The sequence below is a fragment of the Eublepharis macularius genome, chromosome 7 (assembly GCF_028583425.1).
Source record: "Eublepharis macularius isolate TG4126 chromosome 7, MPM_Emac_v1.0, whole genome shotgun sequence".
Classification (NCBI taxonomy): domain Eukaryota; kingdom Metazoa; phylum Chordata; class Lepidosauria; order Squamata; family Eublepharidae; genus Eublepharis; species Eublepharis macularius.
The window spans coordinates 82,665,564-82,684,022 of NC_072796.1; the positions used below are offsets into that span (position 1 = coordinate 82,665,564).

General features: G+C 40.4%; 1 protein-coding gene across 6 annotated transcripts in view; it reads left to right on the top strand.

The window, feature by feature from the left end:
* Positions 1–18,459, top strand: part of DTNA (dystrobrevin alpha) — a 236,753-nt gene that overhangs the window by 186,228 nt on the left and 32,066 nt on the right. For 5 of the 6 annotated variants that reach the window (XM_054984554.1, XM_054984556.1, XM_054984558.1 and 2 more), the window contains 2 exons: positions 3,543–3,667; positions 9,692–9,805. In XM_054984554.1, coding sequence (XP_054840529.1) covers positions 3,543–3,667; positions 9,692–9,805 — 239 coding nt within the window. The remainder of the gene's footprint in view (positions 1–3,542; positions 3,668–9,691; positions 9,806–18,459) is intronic. The other variant, XM_054984555.1, reaches the window with a different exon arrangement.

An 18,459-nucleotide genomic window follows, 5' to 3' on the forward strand; every position in this document is an offset into this window, starting at 1 on the left:
TTAATGCCCACTCAGAGTGATTTACAAAGTATGTTATTATTATCCCCACAACAGTCACCCTATGAGCTGGGTGGGGCTCAGAGAACTCTAGAAGAGCTGTGACTGACCCAAGGTCACGCAGCGGAGGAGTGGGGAATCAAACCTGTTCTCCAAATTAGAGTCCTGCTGCTCTTAACCACTACACCAAACTGGCTCTGCAAATTAGCCATGTGCAGGGGACCGACAAGGCCAAAAAAGCATTCCTCCTTAGTGCTACTGGAGCTCATTCTTCAGTTGATTATGTTCAATAAAGACTGTGACTGTTTCAATTATGTCTCATTCTGTTGATGTAAAAACTTTTTACTAATATCAGATATCGTATTGGTAGAGAGAGGGTAGTGAGTTCTTCACTGTCATAGCCAAACAGTGCTGCTGACTCTCTGCATCTTGGCCCTAGCTTTACCTTAGCTAGGTGGATGGGCACCTCTGATAGTGAAATGTTCTCCTAACTGTCTCTTGATCACTGCCTGATGTCATAAACCAAGCAGGGATCATGTTGCAGTCATAAACCAAGTGTTTATGTGGGTAGGGGGAGATTGCTTGCAATGTCATCTGGAGAAATAACTAGTAAGTATTGCCTATCAACTGCACATGAGGGAAGAGTAGCTGGATAAAATGAAGGGGCTTGGCATTTATCATGAATGGATATGAAAGTTGCCAGTCGCTTCGGCTGAGGTACTGTATTGTCTCTGGTGGGGTGGGACGGGGTGTTTGGTTCTTCCCAGTCTTGTCTGACTTGTAAATCAATCAACTCCCTCATCTCTAACGTTTGTTACATGCTTCGCACACGAAAAATTTCAGTATATAAAAAAACCTTTTAAACATAAGCAGTCCTCTAAAAAACTTAAATATGTGTGTCTGTGTCCCTATCAAAGTCTCCCTATCACAGGAGTCTTCATGTTGAGTATTAAGGTCTAGAGGTGTGCAAAATGGAAAAAACAAGCCAAAAATATACCCAGAAATCACTGTTTTGTTTTGTTAAATCAGCTTCTGAAATGGTGAACCAAATCCAGGAAACCAAGTTATAACAGCACCCCCCCCCAATGTTGTGTGTTTCATTTTAGTTCATACCTCACGGCAGCAGCACTAGGCAGTTCATACCACACAGCAGCTCTCACGGCAGCATCTTGTTTTCCTTAACAGCACCGATCAGATCCCAAGGGGAGAGAGCCCTTACATTATTCATTAACTCTGTTGGTGGGAAGGGGGAATGAATGCAATAATAATGTTAGATTTGTATACCATCCTTCGGGATAACTTAACACCCAGTGAGAGCAGTTTACCAAGTATGTTGTTATTATCCTCACAACAATCACCCTGTGAGGTGGGTAGGGCTGAGAGAGCTCTGAGAAGCTGTGACTGACTCAAGGTCACCCAGCTGGCTTCAAGTGGAGGAGTGAGGAATCAAACCCAGTTCTCCAGATTAGAGTTCCACTGCTCTTAACCACTACAGTGCACATGAGTGCATCTTCCTCCTCCCCATGGCTGCCCAGGAAATGGCATTGTCTCCCTGCCAATTGGGTCCTTGCAAGGGGAGACACCTCCCCTCTTGCCTGTCAGCTTTGGAAACATATGGAAGAGGAAATGTCATGTGAAGACTTCAATCATAGGCTGCAATTTGGAAGACACTTCCCTGTAAATAAGCACTATTGAATAACATGGGACGTAAATCTAAGTATATCTGCTGGGGTGCATCTTGGTTTGCTTTGCAGCACTACCCAGGCTGTCTGTCTCCTCCACTCCCATAAGCACTTGGATGGTTGCTGTGAGAAACAGTGCCACAGCGGGATGGGGATGGGTCTGCTCAATCAATCAAACTTTATAAAAACCCTGGAAGACTTCAATCATAGGCTGCAATTCTAAAGACGCTTCCCTGGGAGTAATCACAAGGAAACAGAGCACCAATAATAATTTGTTGGCACTATAGGAAAAAAAGATTAATAGAAAGGATTGTTTTTAAAGCAGCCACCCTGCCACGCTTTCCTAACCAGCCAGTTTCTCACCATAGTGCATGCACCTACCAACACTCAACTTCTTCATGGTCTGTTGTTATCTGTGTGTGTGTGTGTGTGTGTGTGTGTGATTGGGAAAACTTGGTGGGTCGATGGAAGGAAGACTGTGTTCTGTGTGATTTTGGTGCCGTTAAGGACAAAAACAGCTGTCTCAAGGAGCCTGGAAGCTTGCATTGCAAAGAAGTTGAAACTCATGATAATAAAAAGCCCGAAACAGATTAGAGCCAAGCTGGCAATGTCCCAGCCCCCACCCCACCCCCAAGTAACATTGCATAGTTGGTTTGGATCTCCAAAACCGAAACAGAATTTTTTTGCAGTTTACAACCTCTATTAGAGACCACTTCTTAGTCCTTTATCAGAAATACCTCTCTCAAGGGTGCTTCTGTTCAATGGAGCACACTTGAAAGGATCATGAGGAAGCCTGTGGTTCCCTGGCCTCCTAGTCTGCCTCTGTGAGACATCCATCTTGTATGTCTAGAAACTTTGCCCAGTAATCATTGCCCACCAATTTTTTTCTGTGCCTCCTAAAAGTTGCAGTAAAAATAAACACTGTTGCTGCAGCAAAAATGACACAAGTGCTGCAACCAAAAATATTACAAAGATGCAGGGCTTTTTTTTCAGGTGGAACGGAGTTCCGGCACCTCTTGAAAATGGTCATATGGCTGGTGGCCCCGCCCCCTGATCTCCAGACAGAGGGTAGTTTAGATCTTAACTCCCCTCTATCTGGCCATGTGACCATTTTCACCAAGGGCGATTTAAACTTTTATAAACTACCCCCTTGTTCCAGCTGACCCAAAGTGATATCATTGCATGGTCCCGGGAACGTGTGCACACTTTGCACATGTGGTACCAGGGGCACCACCTTCCGCCAGGAGTTGCCCCCTGTGCTGGCAACCCACTGAGTTCCACCACCTCTTTTCCCAGAAAAAAGCCCTGCAAAGATGTAGCCACTGTTGATGTTGACTTATAAAAGGCCAACATGCATTTTGCTTCTGACATTCACAAGTATTTCATCTACGATGGCAGAAACTGTCCATACAGCTGTACTATACTTTGTGCAATAACAGTAACTCTTAGCATGTATATAGTGTTTCTTCAGTGTTCAAGGTCTTTCATGTTTGTATTTTACTATGTTATTGGGTTTTAATATCTGTATTCTATTTTAATATTGTTTTAATGTTTGTATTTTATATGTTGGCTGTAAACCACCTCGAGCACCAGACATGGTGAGAGGTGGTATATAAGTTGGACAAATAAATAATAAAATGTACACATTGAAAATGGGGAACACACACACACACAGAGGCTAGTCTAATACCACCAGATGAGGTCTCACCTAAAATGATACTTGAACCCAAGAACTTTACAACTCTCATTGTTTGCCGCTACATTATGCCAATGTTGTTTTATGGTTTTTACTGAACAATTAGATATATTTATACAAAGTGAATGTACTGAGTACTTTAATTACATGGACACCCTCTCTTTCAGCAGCAGCAGCAACAGCAACAACAACAGCAACAGCAGCAGCAAAGAGGTGCTCCAGACATTTCATTCTCTATTGATGCAAATAAGCAGCAAAGACAACTTATTGCAGAACTTGAAAATAAAAACAGGTAAGAATCTTTTGGTCCATGTAATATTAATATAATAAGGAAGTATATTTCTCATTATTTAAATAAAAATCAAACAGATGTTGTCTCCTCTCAAATAGTCTGGGATGCATTAAAAACAGTACTACGGGGGGAAATCACATCATTAAAACCATATCTAAACAAAGCCAAAAAAGCACTTAAACATTAAAAAGAAATGAGCAACCAAAAGCTTGAGCAACTGCATGAAGAGAGAGGAGGGAAAAAGATATACCAGCAACTTTTAAATGAATGCAAATTATTGGAAATTATGGAAACAGACCAGATACAAAGAAATCTCTTATTCTTGAAACAAAAATATTGGTTTAGAATCCCAAGAACACTTCGTAATATCTCTTGGAACATAAAAGATAAATTGACTAAAGAACAAATACACACAAAACCTGTTTTTTTGGCCACTGTGAGACACAGTGGCCAAAAGAAATAGCGCAGACTTTCAAAGAATTTTACTCGCAAATATACACATCTAACTCACCAGGCATAAAGAAATTGAAAAATTTCTACAAAAACAGGAAATCAAAAAACTATCTGAAGAACATAGGCAAATAATGGAAAATCCTATCATCATACAAAAAGTTAAGGAAGCAATACAAAACTTGAAGAGTAATAAAGCTGCAGGACCAGATGGATTCCCTTCTGAGTTTTATAAAAGATATTCAGATATCCTAACCAAGCCCATTGCAGACACATGTAATAGCATCTTAGAGACAGGCACATTATCAAGATCATGGTCTGCAGCTACAATAATAATAATACCTAAACAAGGCAAAGACCTATCGAAACCAGGATCGTATAGACCAATTTCTCTTTTGAATGTGGACTATAAAATATTTACGTCAATTTTAGCTAAATGCCTCAATTTATTTATAGAAAAATATATAAAACAAGATCAAGTAGGCTTTATACCTAAAAGAGATCTAACAGACAACCTCTATAAAACATTAAATATAAAATCACATTCTAAGCATAACCAGACTGAGGCTCTCATTCTTTCATTAGATGTAGAGAAGGCGTTTGATTCACTGGAAATACCGTACTTGCAGACTTTACTACAAACCATGAATTTGGGGAGCAAGTTTTTGCGGGCAATAGAATCTATACACTCGCAACCATGGGCCAAAATAAGAACGAATGGTGTAACATCTGATATTATTAATCTTACTAAGGGAACAAGACAAGGTTGCCCCCTATCTCCAATCCTATTTGCAATAGCCTTGGCGCCTCTAGCTGAATCAATATGGCTAAACAATCAAATTTGCGGGATAGCAATTGGTAACAAAATTTGCAGATGATTTGTTATTGTATGTATAACACCCATTAATATCTCTACAAGAATTACAAAACACACTGACCTCATTTGGGCAGGTAACAAGATTAAGAATAAACCAATTGAAATCACAAATTTTACCATTAAACATTAGTAACCAGGAAAAAGAGCAAATTAAGCAACAGTTTAAATTCCAGTGGGCTACATCACAAATACCATATTTAGGAACTCTTATTCCAAGTAATCTAGACAGATTAATTAAAATCAATCATCTTCAAAAAATCAAGGAAATAAAAACAGATATTGATAGATGGAATAAGCTAAACTTAGCTTGGTATGAAGATATCATATAATTAAATTCTTTATACTTCCTAAATTAATTTTTCTTTTTAGAACACTTCCTGTTGAATTTATTTATTTTAAAAATGGCAATCCATTTTAAATAGATTTTTATGGCAATATTAGCAACCAAGAATAGCTTTTGCTACAATCAAAATGAAAAAAACAGCATGGAGGTTATAGCTATCCAGATATTAAGCTATATAATTCAGCAGCGAGACTATCAAATGTGGTCCATATATTACAAAATAAAGCAAAACTGGATTGGATAACTATGCTACAATCACTTTGCTTCCCAAAAACATTACAAGAAGTAATATGGTCTGAAAATACAAGCAGACCTAGGGAATGCAAAAACAATATCTTTATTAATAGTATCATTAGAACTTGGGATAATTATAAATATAAGTTACTACCAAACGTATCTCGTTACTCACTGTTGACCTCTCATGAAAAATTCCTTGTAAAATATGTATCGAATAAAATATCAACAGATTTACAACTAAATGATATATCCTCAGGAAAAGGTACCTTTGAAAAGTTTGAATTAGAAAATAAATTACAACGAACAATCCCATGGTATATTTATCTTCAAGTATGATTTCATGAACCAGATCAAAATAAAAGAAATAAGGAAAGAACCAAAGACAAAGTTTGAGGAAATACTAGGAGCAGGAAAGTTTATCCAGAAAGGTTTAATAGCTAAAATATATAGCATACTTATACAAATAAATAGAAAAAAGAATGAATCATTGTATTTGAAGTGGCAGCAGGACTGTAATACCTTAATAACAACAAAGGGATAGGAAAAAATCTGGGTATCAAGGTTAATTAGCTCTCTAGTCATTAACACAAATTTACAAACATAAAATAATTCATCGTTGGTACCTCACTCCACAAAAACTGTCTAGAATAACATCAAATAAATCACCACTATGCTGGAAAAAATGTGGTAAAATAGGTACATTTGTGCACTGTTGATGGCAATGTACTTATTTAGAGACATTTTGGAAACTAGTATTACAATGCATCGCTTTAATAACAAATTATGAAACACCATTTAAACCAGAACTTATCTTTTTAGATCTTTGGCGAGAACACTTGTTACCTCAAATAAGACAAGATCTGATCTCATCACTTTTAGTAGCCACCAAAACATCTACAGCATCATGTTGGAAATATCCCCAATCACCTAGCTTAGATACATGGTTTAATAAAGTATGGGAACACATGGCAATGGAAAAGATAACAAACAGTAAACAACATTCATTAAACTACCCTAAACTGACAGATTTCACAGAAAAATGGCAATAATTCTTTCTACTAACGACTCGCAAGTTATAACAACATCGTATCAAAAATTTCTAAAACTAGGCTTTTCCTCTAAGCTCAGGACGCTCTGAACTCACAATGCTAAGGAGATATAAAGAATGGCACAACAAAGTACTAAGCATACTGTCAACAGACTAATATGATGACTATATATAATGTTGTAACAGCACTTCGTAATTGTTTATGTGTTTAATTGTATGTTGGTTAACGTTAAATTTCAAATAAAAATTCAAAAAAAGAAGGTGGATAGAGGGCGTTATTTTCAAACAAAAACAGAACACATGGATGGGAGAGCATCTGAACCTTTTCGCCAAATACACGGACACTTTTAATTTGCTTTGTTTAGTTGATTTCATCATTATCCTCCCAAACTGGTTGTTTCCTGTTCTGAAACACATTGAAGAGAAAAATGCTGCAAGCGTTGGAGTAAGGGCAGCAGGAGACAGATTAGTTCCCCTCAACTGAGCACGCAAAACTGAGTGTGTTTTAAAACACACATACACACACATACATTCTTTATGTATGAACTATTCATCGCCTTTATGGAGTTGGTTTGGGAATGGAGAGAAGGAAACCTATCTAGTATAGAAATAATCCAGAACCATTTGTTAAGATGTATCCTAGCTCTTCCCAGGGGGTCTCCAGCTGCTTTTATGAGAGCGGAATCAGGTACCCCCTCCCTTATCGGGTAAAGAATAAAAATCCTAGACAAGTTTCACTTAGCCAACAATCCTTCAGTGTTTTGATGGCCAACAACTCGCAGCGCTCTATTTACCTTAATGAGATATTCTTAAGGTACTCTATCCCTGATGATCTTATAGGGTCTCTGGCCACCTATCCCCAACTTAGGGACTGGATTTTTAACTCCGATGCATTGATAAGTCGCTCCCAAATTCTAAATTCAAGAGCAGCATTGTGGTTCAAATTTATTAAATCTGACCACGCCCACTCTCCTTATCTTGTTAACATCTCTAATCATAATCTTAGAGTGTCCTTTACTCTATTGCAATTTCAATCCATGCCCTCGGCAATATTGTCTGGACGTTATTCTCAAACTCCTATAGCCCTAAGGATCTGTATCTGTGCATTTCATACACTAGATGATTTACCTCATTTTTTTCTTTTTTGCCATTTATATTCTGACCCCAGGTCTAAGTTTCTGGCAGGGTTTTTATCTGGTCTAAGCTTATATACAGACGTGGAGAAAATCTAATTTTTGCTTTCTGATGTTGACGTGTACTTTTTATATAAAGTTTCACTTTTTGCCTTTGCTGCGATGAAGATAAGGACTAATGCAGCAAAGAAAGAGGGCATTACTTGAACTTGCAGTTTTCTTATTAATTTCAAGTTTTAATCAATGTTTGTTTTAATGGAAATTCCCTCACATTTTGGTAAATCAGTATTGTATATATAATTGTATTTTACCTAATTTTTATCTTAGCTAATGGAGTTTTTGTACTTTTTTGACAGCCTAGCTATACACAATAAACTCTGAACTGAACTGAAAACATGGAAGATGGCCCATCTTTCCCCCTACAGTGAATAATAATAGCTTGGCGGGGGGCAGGGTATTGAGTAGAAAGGTGTGGCTGCTTTTGCATGAAATTAAAATCACTGATAAATCCTGAATCAAGATGGGTAGCCGTGTTTGTCTGTCTGTAGCAGTAGAAAAGAACAAAATTTGTGGTAGGGTATGAGCTTTCATGAGCCACAAAGAAGTGAGCTGAAGCTCATGAAAGTTCATACCCTACTTCAAATTTTGTTAGTCTTATAGGTGCTACTAGACTCTTGCTCTTTTCTACAAATCTTGAATCAGTTCTTTCTCACCTAGAGAGATGATGCCATGCTTCCTCATTGCAGATCATTCATGCCTTATCTGGTTTCATGTATATGTGTTACTGTGGCAGGGAATAAAATTCTGCTCTGTCTCCTCCACTCCAGTCTCTACATCCCAGTCTGCCTGCCAGCAAGAACTGGCAGGGGAGGCCTATTGGGAAGGAGGACATTGACCTACCTGCTTGCTAATGAGTGCAAGCAAAACTTTACAGCCCAAAATAACAAAATAGCTCTCTAAATAGGATTTACACTTATAGAGAAACAAAGCCAATGAGATAGCACAGTGATCAGTGGATGTGATACACAGAAACACCAGTTGAGATTATCTTGTTCAGAAAGAACATCAGCTGACATTGGAGATAACCAGAAGGGAGCCTTCTGACTTCCTTCCTCAGCTGTCTCCTGTCCCCAAATGCCCAGGTCTCTCACCAAAACCCAATTTGCAAAATATTCTACTTTACCTCCTCAGTACTTCCATTGTTCCTGTACCCCAGTGTCCATCATTATAGTCCCTGCCTAACAGCCTATTAACACCCTATTTATAACCAAACATTCAATTAAACTTATCTGCATCATCTTGTCCATTTAAACAGAGCTTCTAAATTGATGTATTGTCGAAGGCTTTCACGGCCGGAGACCGATGGTTGTTGTGGGTTTTCCGGGCTGTATTGCCGTGGTCTTGGCATTGTAGTTCCTGACGTTTCGCCAGCAGCTGTGGCTGGCATCTTCAGAGGTGTAGCACCAAAAGACAGAGATCTCTCACTGAGAGATCTCTGTCTTTTGGTGCTACACCTCTGAAGATGCCAGCCACAGCTGCTGGCGAAACGTCAGGAACTACAATGCCAAGACCACGGCAATACAGCCCGGAAAACCCACAACAACCATCACTTCTAAATTGAGTTTTAAGAATTTTAGTTGAGTTTTAAGAATTTTTTCTATATAACAATATTTGGATATAACTTGGCCATAGTCTTTTGTGTGCGCGCATGCAATGACAGATCCTTGAACCACATCAAAATGCACTCCTTAAGTCCCCTTTGGTTGTTTTTGGAAAGGGAGCCTCATACTGTGTGTATGAAACTCCCATGTGACTCCTGGATTCCAGCCTTTTGAATAAGGATTATATTCTATCTCTGGCGTGGTGCTAAGTGTATAAAGTTTATTCAGTGAAAATAACTGTCTCATTGCCTCTTTTTTACTTCTGTCCCTGTAAGAGAAATCTTACAAGAGATTCACAGGCTGCGACTTGAACATGAGCAGGCATCTCAGCCCACTCCGGAGAAGGCAGCTCAGAACCCTACTCTCCTGGCAGAACTCCGGCTCCTCAGGTGACATTAATTAATTTGTATGTACATGTAACTTGTTTATGTTTCATTTAGTTCCATGTAGATCATTATTTTGAAAATAATGAAAACATTTTGGGGGTTCTTTTACAGGAGTGGAATCCTGTTTATTTTATTAATATTTAAATATAAGCAAATTGGTTTAGATCCCGTAGTAAATCTCCACTGAAGAAAGGGATTTCCATCAGTGGAACATAACTTCCTTGTCTCCTACTGCAGCCCAAAATTATCTCAGACTGAAACATTGCTTTTGGGGGACAGGGGGCCACCAGGCACAGAATGGGGGTGGGAGAGCCAGAAGTGTGGCCAAAGGGAGGAGGCAAAATGATGAAAATGCCTCCCCTCCATTAGTGGAAGTTTTCCACAGGATCCAGCCTATTTTCTCCTGCTTTTTTCTTCTGTCTTGCCCTGTTCCTTGGTCCATTTATGTGCACTATATTTTTTGTGAGTAAAACCATACCTCCAAGGGTGCATGGAAGTCTAGCCCTCTCAATGATAACCTCTAGTTCATTGTCTGTCTTTCTGTGTAGTCCCACATAGGACTGCGCATGCACAGGCCTACCAGCTTGAAGTTTACTTCAGCTTTTTCTCCTATAAGAGGGGGTGCCCCCTCCCAAAGTGTCTGCACAGCAATTTCCCAAGGAAAACACCCATGCTCTGGGTAGGGTGTGCCCCCCTGACCCTCAGTTCCTTCTTTGCCACCGAATGGTTAGAATCATCAGTAGGAGCTTCTCCGTTCTTCATGCTGGTCTTTTCAATCTGCACTGCAGATTTACACTTGGAGTAAAGAGTCAGAAAGAGAGACCGAGCAAAATACAAAAAAAAAGCCTTGCTCGTGGCTGATAAAGCCTTATTTAAAAATGCACTCAGTGTGCAACAAAAATGATGAGGACAGATGGGCATGCGCTCTCCCTGGGGGGAAACCACAATGCGAATTCCTGCAAGTATTGCCAGGTCTTCATCCCCAAGGCTCGAGCTGAACAAGCTACTAGACCCAAGGCTGTACTTTGGGAAAGGACACGGTCAACAATGAACATCCCAACAGCAAAGATCTCTGCACTAACAGAATATTCAGATCCGGCCTTGAAGCCTAGCTCAGTAGTAAGTGCTATGATAGCTTCAGATCTGACACCCTCCCCTTGGATCCATCAGAGGTCATCCTCAAGGGATCCATTGGAGCAGAACAGGAGAGTTCCTTCCTCAACTCCACCAGATCCAGCTGCTAATTGGACAAGATCCTTGGAATGAAGAGAGACTGTGCATGGTGCCTTGAAACCTCCCAGGAAGAAGGCAAGATTGAAGTCAAGATGCATTTCAAAATAGAGGATGAGCCCTAAACAGAGGCCCGTCATTGACCTTGAAGTAGATACTGTGAAGGAGATGGAAACCCCTCAGATGCCTTCAGATCATTTGAAGTCAGCTTACTCATTTGAAGAGGAAGGCAAGATTGTACAACTCCCCTTGGATCTGTTATACTGGAGAGTTTGGAGAAATGTATACTGGGAGTGTTGCCTGCATGAATGCCCTTCCTGGTACCAACATGACAGGTCTCCAACATCAGGCATTGATTAGGGAGATGTGTACCACACAGAGTCAGTTAGATCTATGTCTGAACATCAGGCCCCTGGACCTTATTGTCATTCACACTCAATACCCAAGTTATTCAAAAGGAGGTGATTAGGTGCTGATCAAAATAGAGCATTCTTACCCTTGGAGAGAGCAAGGAGGATACAGATGTGACAGTCTGCATGTCTTAAAGAAGCCTGGAAGGGTTATACAAACACATTTGCAGGACTGTTAAGAGTTAATCCCTCTCAGAATCAGAGAGCTTTGAGAGGCAAGTGACTCCAAGGCATCTGATTGGGTAGCCAGAGCTGAGAGAGGAGGGTCTTGGTTCAGTCCTAGCACAGAGGGAGACCCAGTGTGGAGAGTTGATGGATGGAGTTCTGAGGGAAAGCAGTTTACCACTGACAGGAGAACTGCGGAAAGTTGGCAAGGAGGTTTAGGATGTAGGTGCAGACTCCCAGACAGGCCAAAGAAAGGGGTAGATCTTCTAAGGGGATTTCTCCCCCCACCCCCGCACCTAGTCAAACAGGGATGTAGCTCTTGAGAGAAGAGATTTCAGGTTGGTTGTGGTTGAAAACTGCCTGTGAAGACTTTCAGATTCAGTTAACAACTGAAGGAAAGCTCTGGCTTGGGGTACCAGAAAGTGGGTACCAGCCTTCCTAACCCCAGAAGAGAAAGAGAATACTAAAGAGAAAGTATACTCAAGAGCTTGAGGGAAAACAAGGTAACCAAAGCCTAAAAACATACACCTTAAGTAACAGTGAAGAGCATAAGAACTGAAGTTTGCTCATGTTCTGACTTTTACCTCAATTACAGTTATATATGTTGAATTTTATCTCAGAAATTTTCAACCCCTGACTTCACCTGACTTTCCCCATCTAACATAAATAAACCAATTCATTGGTTTTGGAAGTTAAAAAAAGCCTCTGGTGGCATTTCTGTGGTTATGGTGCATTCCTTCCTTATCTGTAGATTTCAGTTAGCATTAAGGATTCAGACACTGTTAGGCTAAGGGTGCAACTACAGCCGTCACATCCTTAGTGAGAATGCATATGAGATGCCTATAACTCTGGTTTCTGTCAGTTCATAATTAAGAACAGCATTCCCAAGCAAGAAAGTACACTATACATTAATTGTAATGTTGCTGAAATGGTGGCTTTCCGATTCTTTCTTTCTCAGAGGTTTTGAATTTGGTTTCAGGTTGGTCGACATTGCTGTCACCTCTGATGCTTCATTGGAGGGTTGGGGAGCACATTGCCAGCATCTTAAAGTCCATAGTATATGGCTGAGGGAAGACAGAAAGCTACACATCAATGTTTTGGAGCTATGAGTTATTCGTTACTCACTTATCTCCTTTGCAGATATGATAGAAAACAAAAATGTGCAAATATTCACAATTATACAACTATGTTCTATGTCAACAAGCAAAGGGGTACAGCATCCGGGACTCATGAATTGTCAATCTTAGATTAGTACATACAGCCAATCTTCCAACTAAGGATCTCCAGAGAGGGACCTCCTTGCAACAAGGGAAATCAGCATGTTCTGCTGCCTAGGGGGATGGGACCCAGAATCCCTATGGGATGCCTTTCAGATGAGATGGTCAGGACACTGTTTTTATGCGTTCCCACCTATCCCACTGATATTGTGTGTGGTTGGGAAAATACAAGCAGAACAGACCACATGTATTATAATAGCATCTTTTTGGCCTTGACAATGATGCTTTCAACGACTACTGTGGATGACCAAGGGGCAATACCTTCTCTTTCCCATGATACCAGATCTGCTATCTTACAAGGAAGTCAAGTACCATGATATTCTCAGGCTGACTGTAGCAATATGGTTAATCCTTCACTAGATAACCTGCCTGATGAGGTGGCAGAAGCCATACTAAAGAGCCAGTTTAGTGTAGTGGTTAAGAGCGCGGGACTCTAATCTGGAGAGCCGGGTTTGAGTCCCCACTCCTCCACTTGAAGCCAGCTGGGTGACCTTGGGCTAGTCACAGTTCTCTGGAGCTCTCTCAGCCCCACCCACCTCACAGGGTGCTTTGTTGTGGGGATAATAATGACATTGTAAACCTCTCTGAGCGGGCATTAAGTTGTCCTGAAGGGCAGTATATAAATCGAATGTTGTTGTTGTTAAATGCTAGGAAGCTTAACACAAGGTTATCATATGCAAGAAAATGGTCTAGGTTTGAGAAATGGGTGAGAGATAAAGGATAATCCTTGTACCTGTGCCCTGGCTTCAGTGGGTTTGAAAAAGGAAGATTTACTTAACTCCTCTATTATGGGTGGTACAGGCTATCAAGTTACGTTATGAACTTGCTGACCTGCCTTGTCCACTAGATATTCATGGACATGCCACCAGGTCACAGGTGACATCAGCAGTACTCCTTAAAGGAGTTCCATTACACAAGATCTGCAAAGCTGCAATGTGGGCATATGCTGAAACTTTGTGAAGCACTATGCCCTGCATATGTTCAACAGGAAAGAAGCAGCAGTAGGTCAGGCAGTTTTGCAGTCATTGTTCCAGTGAAGAGTCAACCCTCCTCCTGGTAAATGGCTTGCTAAACTCCCATGTGGGACTGCACTGGAAGACCGACAATGAAAACAGAGTTGCACTTATCTGTAACAGTTGTTTATTGAGGTCTTCTGTGGAGGCACACATACCCTCCCTCCTGCCCTTCTGTATGCTCTTCACTTCTGACCTTGGAGAGTTCGGCAGCAAAGGAGAAACTGAGGGTCAGAGGCACACTCTGCCCAGCGCATGGTGTTTTTGGTGAGAAATCGCCACACAGACACTCTTGAAAGGAGGGTGCCCCCTTTTATAGGAGAAAAAGCTGAAGAAATCCTCCGGCTGGCAGGCCTGTACATGCAAAGTCCCATGTGTGCCTGCGAAAGACCTCAATGAACAACAGTTACAGGTAAATGCAACTCTGTTGTCACTTTCTTTGAAGGTTCAGGTTTCATTTTCAAAAAGTATGTCTCTTTATATTGATGGAGATATAAGGAAAAGTTTGAAGGTAACATTTTATCTAATTGCTCAGTAAGTAGTAAGCCTATGCCTGTTTTCCAGGGTTGTATCTAATTAATCCAAAGGCACTGGAATAGCAGAAAAGCTCATGGAACGTATTTAATTTTATCTAATTAAATTTTATTTTGATTATTAAATATATTATAATAGTTTTAAGATTTGAGGCTGTGTTTAGCAGCATGAGGCTCTGATGCAGGTTAGACCTGTGATGGAGGAGGAAAGGGGGTTAATCACCCCCCCACACACATGCACACACATACACACATCTTTTCACCCATCTAAATTCCCCTCATGCTGTTATTAGCCCTGGTACGGGGAAAGGACAAGCAAAGATGCTGGAAAGCCCATGAATCCCATAGTGTCATGACAGGATTGGATTTCAGTCTTTTTTAAAAATTTGTTTTAGCCATATAATTTATTATAAGTAAACTACTTATATTCTCAACAAATACCTAATTCCACAGAAGAAATACACTAATCAACCCAAGCCATGTAGTTACAAAATATCTGACCAAATGTCCTCATGTTTGCAGACGAGTGCTAAGTGGGGGAGGAGAGGGGGGAAGGGGCATGGCGACAAAAACACACAGACACAGTGCTGGAGGTAAAGAGGCCACAACTTTATTGAGATTACAGCTCAGGGAGCAAAGGTGCGCATAGGGCACTGATCCGAGCATTGGCTGACCCGCCTGCCAAACTGATGACCCAAACTCCCCCTCAGACCCCTGTGGCCTAATCACCAGGAGATCAAGTGCCAGACTCACCTGTCAGCCTACCCCACCTCACATGGTTAACGCCACAAAGTGAATAATAATAATAATAATAATAATAATAATAATAATAATAATAATAATAATATACCTCTCTTCTGGACAGATTAGTGCCTCACTCAGAGCAGTGAACAAGTTACTGATATCATTATCTCCACAATACAGCTGGGGAGCTGGGGCTGAATGGAGTGGCTCACCCAAGGCCACCTACTGAGCTCATGGCAGTAGTGAGATTCAAACCAGTAGATTGCTGATTCACAGCCAAACCACTGTGCTACAGCAGCTCCTTGTGGGTTCCAGAGAGCTGGCAGTGTTTGGGCTGAGAGGGAGCCCTTGGCTGTTCAGCTCCCTCCCATCACAGACCATTAACACCTCTGAACCAAAGCTTGACAGTAGGTTATACTTTAATTGTAGTTAGGTATTACCAACATTTATGTGTTTTTAAAAGTTTTTTTATTCTGTTCTGCAAAAATATGTTTTTTAATTCTTAAATTATTCTTTTAAATGTCTCTTTTTAAAGCTCTGTTATCTTCTATGAGCATTCCTACATACAAGTATTATTAAATTATCAAGATTGCCAAGGTAAATTGTTACCCCCCACCACACACACACACATTATTGGTTTTTCTAATGGAAGTACAAAAGATCCCCCTGCCCTGAAGATACATGCTCTTATTTAGCCCTGAAAAGGGGGAAGGATAAGCAAAGATACTAGAAAGTCTCTGGTTCTCCCAGAGGAATCCTCCTGCTAACTAGCAGAAATACTTGTCAGTAATACAAGCATGAGCTCAATAGGACAAGAAACAGAGTGACATCAAAATGAATAAATTGTACCAGACTATCTTTTTGCAAACCCTTTTAGAAGATCATGCTGAAAATCCATTTTAATCATTTTTAGAAGATGTCAGATGATCGGCAAGATTGTTTTACTTTAAAAAATGTCCAGTGATTATGCAGAGCTGGCACTTTCTTCTGTTTTCTTCACAGATTAAAAACATAATAGCTTAGTTTAAATTTTCTGACATTGAGTGTCCTTAGGGAGCTTTGTCAACTGAGATCTTGACTCATTTTTAATTTGCATCGACAGAGGAAGCAGTATCTGCCTTGCTTTACATGTGTTCAGAATAATAATAGCTAAATAACAGTTAAAAGTGCTTCCATAATTCCTTTACAACATTTACAAAATAGCAAAATGAAGGTTAAATTCTCAGTACTCTGAAAATGCAAGTACAAAAGGAGGTTGCTGGCTTCGGGTTCAGAAATCCCTAGAGAATTAGGTAGTGGAGTCTTGAGAAGGTGGGGTATGGGGTATGGGGAGGGAACTCAGCAGGGCATAATGCCATACAGTCCACTTTCTAAAGCTCCCATTTTCTCCAAGGGAAGTGATCTCTGTAGTCAGTTATAATTCCGGGAGATTGCTAGGCTTCACCTGGAGGTTGGCAACCCTAGTTTACAGTTATGCCTTAGGTGCTTACTTATTATAGTTTATTCTATTTAAATCATTTGTATGCCACCTTTCCACCCAAATAGGGTGCCCAGGGTGGAAAAGATCAATATGCTAAAAAATGTAAAACATTTAAATACTAATTTAAATTTAAAAAATCATTTACGTAATACAAAAATAATTCAATAAAAACACACACATACAAAACCACAATACCAAGAAGAGGGAGAAGGGTCAATAACAGTTATTGGTGTCAAATGAAACAAGAGTCTTCACTCACTGGTGGAAGACAGCAGTTGAAGGGGACAGCTGCCTCATTTGATTGTTAGGGATTATTCCAAATTCCTGGTCAACTCAATTTCTCCCTCAAATTTACTTTTACCTGCTGTAACAGGCAGCCTCTTGTTCTGCCTCCAGGCATCACAGCAAATCCCTGTCTACAGAGGGAGTATGCAGTTACTTAGCAGCATCTGCCAATGGGAGGCTGTGGAACCTCTGGGAGAAGGAGGAAAAATAGTTGGGGAATTCAGCTTTGCCAGGTGAAGAAAAAGGACTCATCCATCTATAGTTTAGGTACATACGGCTCATGGGCCAATGGAGAGGCTCATGGGCCAATGGAGAGGCAGGAATAGAGCAGGTATCCTGTGTTCCCTTAAGCAAGATAGTGGGTTAGTGACTTGTAAGGGGATTGAGGGGAATAGCCCAAGAGACAAGCTCCCTTTCAAGATCCTGGGGTTCAGGGAGAAGTGCAAAGTAGAATAATTCTCTCTCCAACAGGAACAGCTTGTCATTCCATTAAAGCTGTGGGTGTGTGTAACTGTAAATTTCCTAAAGCAGAGCTTCTGTTTTCTATTGCTGTAAATAGCCAATACCCTTGTTACATTCCTTCCCTTATCCACCAAACCTCTAAGCACAAGCCCATCTAAGGAAGAGACAATAAACATTTCTTTTGTTGTGAAACAAAGGTGTTGGTGTGTATCACTCCAGAAGTAAAGGGACAGAAAAAATTACCTCTAATTCCTATTCTCCCTCCCAAGGCTTCCTCTGTAATAGCAGTAATCCAACACAGTTATTTATTAACACTGCCTTGCTGACCACATGCAACCCATCAACTGGGTCACTGCTACTGGAAGGTGTGACAGTAGACGGTAGCATAGCTGAGAAAACACCAAGCAGTCACACCTACCAAGTTTTTTCGTTTGCAGTTCAAAACCCTGATGTATCAATTTCCCCCTGTTTTCAAGATGGGTAGCCACATTTGTCTGTCTGTAGCAGTAGAAGAGAGCAAGAGTCCAGTAGCACCTATAAGACAAACAAAATTTGTGGTAGGATATGAGCTTTCGTGAGTCTCACAGTTCACTTCTTCAGATATGGTATCTGAAGAATTTTGTTCGTCTTATAGGTGCTACTGGACCCTTGCTCTTTTCTATTCCTATTTTCCATTATTCAAGATAAATTTGATCATTGTTATGAATAATACATATTTATGATCATAGGATGCTTCATTTATAGCACTGTAATTCAGGCAGTGCAACTGAAGGAATCATAGTATTAGAGCATATATTATAACATGCCCTCTTCTGTTCTGCTCCATCTAGTAAATATACTGCTGCCCCTCCAGAGAGGGACACAGTTCTAGGATACATGTAGCTGCCCTTTAACACAACTGAGAAACTTAAGTGGAACAAAATGTGGCCCTCCATTTCCTGACAAGAACAGATTATATGATTTTAGAGAAACTAGCAAGGGACCACAAAGACTTGAAGTTGGGTATCTCCTTTCCCCCTGTATCTCCTCCCCCATTGTTTCTTCTTTCTTCTCTCTGC